This window comes from Sesamum indicum, linkage group LG2, assembly GCF_000512975.1.
Source record: "Sesamum indicum cultivar Zhongzhi No. 13 linkage group LG2, S_indicum_v1.0, whole genome shotgun sequence".
Lineage (NCBI taxonomy): Eukaryota > Viridiplantae > Streptophyta > Magnoliopsida > Lamiales > Pedaliaceae > Sesamum > Sesamum indicum.
In genome coordinates, this window is record NC_026146.1 from 12561949 (window position 1) to 12569003 (window position 7055).

General features: G+C 38.0%; 1 protein-coding gene and 1 long non-coding RNA gene across 9 annotated transcripts in view; one reads left to right on the plus strand and one right to left on the minus strand.

Annotated features, from left to right (window-relative positions):
- The window catches only part of LOC105155975, a 64685-nt gene extending 64600 nt beyond the window's left edge, over positions 1–85 (plus strand). Inside the window, 1 exon segment of the mRNA XM_011071974.2 lies at positions 5–85. Coding sequence (XP_011070276.2) covers positions 5–85 — 81 coding nt within the window.
- Positions 1645–6425, minus strand: LOC105155976. 8 transcript variants are annotated; one of them, XR_002286641.1, is made up of 6 exons: positions 5499–6425; positions 4108–5219; positions 3767–3859; positions 2917–3117; positions 2063–2646; positions 1645–1982 (listed from the first exon to the last, which is right to left on the minus strand). It is a non-coding gene; the product is annotated as an uncharacterized LOC105155976 (long non-coding RNA). The 8 variants fall into 8 exon arrangements; XR_002286643.1 differs by having other exon boundaries at positions 4108–4335; positions 5090–6057; XR_002286642.1 differs by having other exon boundaries at positions 4108–4335; positions 5059–6057.

Genomic DNA, 7055 nt, shown 5'->3' on the forward strand with positions numbered 1-7055 from the left:
ACAGCCACGGGAAGAATCTGACTGGAAGCCTAAAAGGGTTATTGATAACCCACAGCTTTCAGGTCAAACATCTGATGCTCAATAATTCGCCTTCTGAAACTCCTTTGCTGACTCACACCTTAAAGATACAGGCATATGATCAAAGCTTTAGGCAATTTAGTTTTTATGACCATCATATTACGCTGCATGTGTATGAATACATTTTTGGTCAAATCTTTTAAGGAAATCAACTTGGCTCTTCTCCAAAATAGCATTGGTAGTTTTTTTTTATTTATTTTTATATATATTTTTGTCTTGATTGACTATGAATATTACTTTGGTTAAGAAATATATTATTATGAATAGGTGAAAGAAATTGCATATATCAATTTTAGCATACGAAATTACTTGATTTGGTCTTATGCAATGCATTTCCAGTCTTGTGTGCGTTATAGTAAGAATGTTTATACTTAATTCAGTAGTAATTTTTTTTTAACCATTGTTACTTCTTTATATTTTGATCTTTCAATAAACTAGTAAGGTAGTCACCCGTTATGTGCGGAAATTAATGAGTCAACCAAATAGTGATTAATTGAATATAATTTGATTAATTTAGAGCAAATTAGTTGTCGAATTAAATAGTATATAAGCAAGCCCAACACTAATTGAAAGTGAACCAATCAAACCCATATACAAAATACGAACAGCATTGAAAAATTAATCTTTAAATTAATTCCAGGAGAGAGAGGGGATTAGTCTAAAGGAGTTTAACATAATCACTTAAATAATTGAATTGTTATTGTGATCCTATTTAATTAACAAAAAGTGTTAATTAATTGAATTAATAAATATTCAAATTTTAGATTAATTAATATTAGAAACCATAAATTGCGGACTTAAAATTGATTGATTGAATTAATTAATTACTCATCTAAAGTTAAAATGTATTTAATTCAAATTATTATAAAGCTCAAGGAACCACCAGGTCCTATCACATAATGAAGTATTTGACTAGAGCTTGTCTAAGACATGATGAATGTTTAGCCGGCCAAGATTCATTCTATAGAGAGAATGGTTGGCAATTAACAAGCCTTTGGCAAGATGTGTGTCGTCATTTCTCTGCCCCATTCTCTTATTTCTCTTTTCCTTTTCAGATTATTTTTCTTTTTGCATTCTTCTTAAAAATTTGAAATAGATTCAAGGATTTACTAAAGAACACTTTCCACTTCAAAAGTGTTTTTCTAGTTCCACTCTTTTGAATTTCTAATAAGACTTAAAGCAACACACGCTGGTGTTCTGTATAAAAGTGCTACAAAGAATATTTGTTTTACTCTTGTGTGGATATAACACCTGAGTATATTTGGAGGTGAGCTTTCTGAAGCCATTCACCAAAGAAGGATTTCACTACTTGACGTACATCAATTAATTTATTGTGCAAATACATGAATATCCCAATTAACTTAAAATTTCATCCCTTTTATATTTTGTTTTATCACCTCCGTTACTTATTGATGTCCCGAAACTGTTTCGATTCCTTCACAATGGTCAACACTTACTACTTAGAACGCTCGACTTGCAAGTCAAACGAACACAATGAAATTCTTGGTACACAAAATTATTCATATGCTTCTTGTGTTTTTCTTTCCTTCCTATCATGTTCCAGTATTCTTCAATCCAGCGCAAGTCTCCACCCCATGCAAAGATGTAAAACATTCGTTTTACAAACTATAACTAAACACCACAACCAAATCTTCAGCCGTTATCAACTCTTTGCGACCAATATAGACATGCTCTAACAGGATTCCTACTGAACAAATTTTACAACATGATGAAGCTTATGGCACACATATATAGACACATTATACATAATGTTAGCAAACATGCTCAAAACAACGCACATCATGAGCAGGAGCTTAATCTGTAACTTCTGTAACTTGAAGCGTACGTGCAGCTTCCAGCATACTTAACCAAGTCAGCAGGTTGAGGCAGCCGTGTTATCAGACCTAACGATACAAACACCTTGTCAGAAAGAAAATAAACGTCTTGAGTCGATAAATATATAGTACAAGGGTGGGTTACAAACCGAGTTCATATGCTTTAGCAGCTACATTTGCAGCAATATGAGCAGAGATCTTTCTTATATTGAAAAAGGAGGAAAAATCATTCCCTTATGACAGTGTTCGTGTGTTAATTGACTAGCCAAAGCTTCCACTGTTGTGCAGAAAATAGTCATTATTAGTACTAAAATGAGGGTATGTCAATCTAGGGGAAAGGGTCGTGTTTTTCCACATATATTTTTTTATTAGATTTTCGTTTGCCCAAATTGGTTGGAACTTATTATGGATTTTCGGTCTTAGAGTGGATATTACAAGAAATAAGGAGATAGGATGGAGAGTTCAATATTCATCTTTCTGAGAAGCAAACTTATTAGTCATCAGTGCCTCATTTGCCTAAGATATTCATCAGATCATCAACAGGTTAGCCCGCTCTATGTCATGTTGATTATTCCTCCTTCCATAGCCGCTAGAAGTTAGAGGACGAAAAAGAGAAAATCAAGAGTAGAGGTACTTATCCAGCACCAAAGAACAAGAATCTGTGGTCAGCCAAGTTACCGCCAAGCAGCGTAAGCGAATCAACAAGCCCAGCAAGCACGATAGATGTTGTCCCCTGCATAAGAAGGATCGATAGGTACAGTTTAAGTGGAGGAAGGAAGAAGTGATTACTCTTTGATGACAGTTTAAGCAGAAGGATATCCCTAGTGCCACAGTCTAATAGGATGCAACCAACTTAATTAGGAGGATCTCAAAAGCTTCTGCACAGATAACCGTGGCTAGAAGGATCATATCCCCCTTTGTTTGTCGTCTTAGGAATTGAAAGGTTATCATCCGAACTAAATGGTTGAGAAGTGAAGCAAAAATGCAAGAAAGAATAGTTCACCATTTAAGTGGTAGCTTGAAGAGTGAGGCTCCCAATCAATGTCAAATAATGCGAGGACGTTCTTTTGACAAACCAAAAGTCACTGCATCGAGCATAACCCTCATGTTTAGTTGCCATTGTTGAGTTTGGAACCTAAATACGAGCGCCAACGATAAGCCAGAGGAAGTCGACGGTGATGTCAAGTCTCAAGGACCTGTAACACTAATAATCTAGCAAAGTCACATTCCTTATATCTAAAAGTTTGTACATTGTATTCATAAGCCATAACTGAGTTATCTGAGAATCAGATCCAGCATTGATTTGATCGCATAACCCACTTTTAGCAAGTGAACTAACAACAATCTCTAGTTTCTTACCAAAATTGATCCCTGTGACCATATCATAAATGGGAATAAAATCCAAAGGAATACCCCAGTAAGGGTACAAATGTTCCCTCAAAATAATAATACATTGTTTGTCTAGTTACTTTTTTAATCCAATGTATTTACCGTTAATGTCCAAATAATTTAGAGACATTAGAATTTAGGACTATTAAATAGTCTTCTTTTGATAGAATTTTATCTTCTAAAACTAATTTGGATTTATTACTTAGATTATTTAAGGATATAAAAGTATTTTCACAATGAGAATAAACACACGAGAGATTCATACTTTTATATATAGTATAGATATAGATATACATAATATAAATCTATCATCACATATGTTCCACTTGAACTATGGCTCTTTGGTACTCTAAACTAATGTTGAGTTCCTGGCCAGAGAGGCAGTATACTACGGAGATATATACGACACCCCTAGCACTCACATTAGAGCTACGAACTCATAGGAAAATATAACAAATACATACCATCTTTAGGAGCAGCTATTAGGACAACCTGACACAGACTGGATACTCTTCAACTAGGTGAACCACAAGCATGCATGTCTGGAAGAACAAGCCCTGAAGTTACAGAGACACAGGCGTTGGTTAGAATAAGATTAAGATATGTTGATATATAAAAAAGTAGCTTCTGTTTAAAGATAGTTGGATATTCAATATAGTGCCATAACTAGGAGCAGATGGAGTTTTGGGATCAATTACCCAACCATCAATATATGAAAATGAAAAAAAATCTCCATATTTTACTTCAATAAAAGATGTAGCTTGTGCGTCAAGGACGTGTTCATGAATACAAAATGGAGAAACACCTCTCAATGTCACTGGTAAAGATACACAGTCCAATGTCCCTTCCATCTGAGATAAACTCCTGGAAAAAATTGATCCAGAATTCTTTGTGGGGAAGCGATTGAAAATGAAATACTTCAGGCATTTGCTTTGAAAATTCATAAATCCTTTTATGAACTCAGGCAGGAGTATGAGCTTGAATTTGATTAGCAGACCATGTCTACAATCACCCTGGAGAGCTGAAGCTTTCCCTAACAAGTGGAAAGGAAAAAGTCATTATGCATGTGAGAATGCAAACCATAACAATACTTCAAACATGATTGGACAATATGCGGGATGTCTCCATGTGACTCGTCTCTCACATATTTTTCCCTTCTAGAATGATGTTCACATGCATACATTAAATGAATCTAGAATTTTGCAACCAACTCGATACAAAATACTGAATAGAACCAAATAAAACTGAGTACAACTAAAAACCAAAATTGAACTGAATACTGAATTTATATAAAAGTTAAAATTGAAATAAAATGTCTTCACTCAGTTCAATACATACCAAATTTTATATTGCTCTTCGATTTGGTTGATTTGTTACATTGTAAACTAATTATAAGGTCAAGCAACATTATTTGAGTAGACTTATCTGAGAGAGTGGAGCATCCCACATTATACTTTCATTATTATCTTTTTAGATGCAGACTGTAGAAGTTCTTCAATCTCAAACTTGGAAAACATATACTCATCCATAGAATTATAGTTGCCTTAGATCTAGTGTTTAGCAAACTCAATCACACTTTCTCATATGGTGATTATCTACAAAATCTGCAAGAAAATATAGCCTGTGCAGCTCCTTCACTTTCTACATTATAGAAATTACAAGAACTCTCTAATTAGCAGGGGCTAATTGCATTTTACCCCACAATGAAAACATTAATAGACACCTTTTTAACCAAAACAAAACAAAAAAATGGTACCACAACCCCTAAACTTTTGAAGAAAGCTCACATCCCTTTCTGGGATATCCTCAAACAACCTCCTCCAGTTTGCACGATAAGCTAATTGATGCAAGTTAAATAGTGTAATGCTTCTTTGGTGAGTAGCTTCACAACGCTCACTTCCAAGTAGACTCCTCATTCTGTCCACACAAGAGCATAACAGATGTTCTTTGTAGTAATTCTATACAAAATTTCAATTTGTGTCGATTTAGGCGTTGTTAGAAATATAAAAAAGCTGAAATAGAAAGTGTTCTTCAGCCCTTGCATTTTCTCAACAAGGTTGCAAGAGGAAAAATACTGTTGAAGAATAAGAGAGTAAGTGGAGAGAGAAATGAAGACACACACCTCGCCAAGAGCCTTTGTTTTTTTCTAATGGGCTTTTCTTCTATTGAATATGAAGCAAGAGTACATACAATTACCTTCAATATACAAATCTCATGAAAAGACGATCAAATGGATAGAGGACAACATTCGGAGTCTCCAGCTTTTGTTGCCGGCGGGGGTCGTAGATCTTGAGCTTTGTTGTGTCTCGAATAAGCACGGGCTCGTGCCCAGGAACAGCCTGCAACTAGTCGAGGCGATCGCGCAGCTCCATGATTTCTGGTGGCGCCGATGCAGCTCCATGATTTCGCCGACTCAGCCACCCTCTTGTATAACGGTGAGGCTGTGGAACTAGAGTTAGAGTTTGGATGGGAGGAACAACATGATTATGATTATTCTTTAACCATTGTTTGAGCGACAGAGAATTGAGAATTAGGGTTTGGAAGTTGGGGAAATTGGGATACAATTATTGGGTGGAGCAATCGATGTAAAAGTAAAGTGATTGAAATACAGCAGATGAAGAAGAAATGGCTTCTTTGCGGCGGCGGCGGAGAGGAGCGGAGTGGGTAACCGGATAATTTTTCCTGGTGGAACCTGGTTAGTCACCTTGCACGCCGTCGTTTCTACTGAATCACGTAACACGTCATAGTGCATCCCTGAGTCCGCCTCCACGTCAACGCTGTATTCTGAGTCATTACGGCACGTCATCATAATATGCTGAGTCAACACAAAGGCACGTCATCGTCTTTGCTGACTCACCTACGACACGTCATCCCTACTGCTGACTCACCCACGACACGTCATCCTTACTGCTGACTCACCACGACCGCGTCATCCTACTTGCTAACTCTCCAATGACACGTCATCCTGAATGCTGACTCACCCTGGGCACGTAAACTTTGCAGCTGACTCATCTCCGATACGTAACACTTCATGCTCATTCATACAGACACGTCATCCTCCTTGCTGACTCATCCGGCCACCTGATCGTCGTTGCTGACTCACCAAGAACATCTCAACGCCTACGTCATCCAACGAGCTGACTCACCACGCACACGTCATTGCCTCCGCTGACACGCAACGTACACGTAATCTCGGCTGCTGACTAAGCCATACACGTCATCGTTATTGCTGACTCGCCGCCTACACGTCATCGCTACTGCTGACTCATCCATACATGTCATCGCCATTGCTGAGTCAACACGGACAAGTCATCGCCATTGCTGACTCACAGCGTACACGTCCTTGCTGTTGCTGACTCACGTGTACACGTCATCGTCGTTGCTAACTCACTGCTCACACGTCATCTGTCCTGCTGAGTCATCCATCCACGTCATCGCCATTGCTGACTCACTGCGTACATGTAATCGCCATTGCTGACTCACCAGGAACACGTCATACCTCCTGCTGACTCATCCGTACACGTCATCGCCATTGCTGAGTCAAGAGGCACACGTCATTGTCGTTGCTGACTCACGCTGTACACGTCATTGCCTTGCTGACTCACCAGGTACACGTCATCTACCCTGCTGACTCGTCGATACACGTCATTTCCATTGCTGACTCAACAAGGACACCTCATTCCAGCTGCTGACTCAGCCACACACGTCATCTGGAATGCTGACTCATTCATACACGTCATCGCCGTTGCTGAG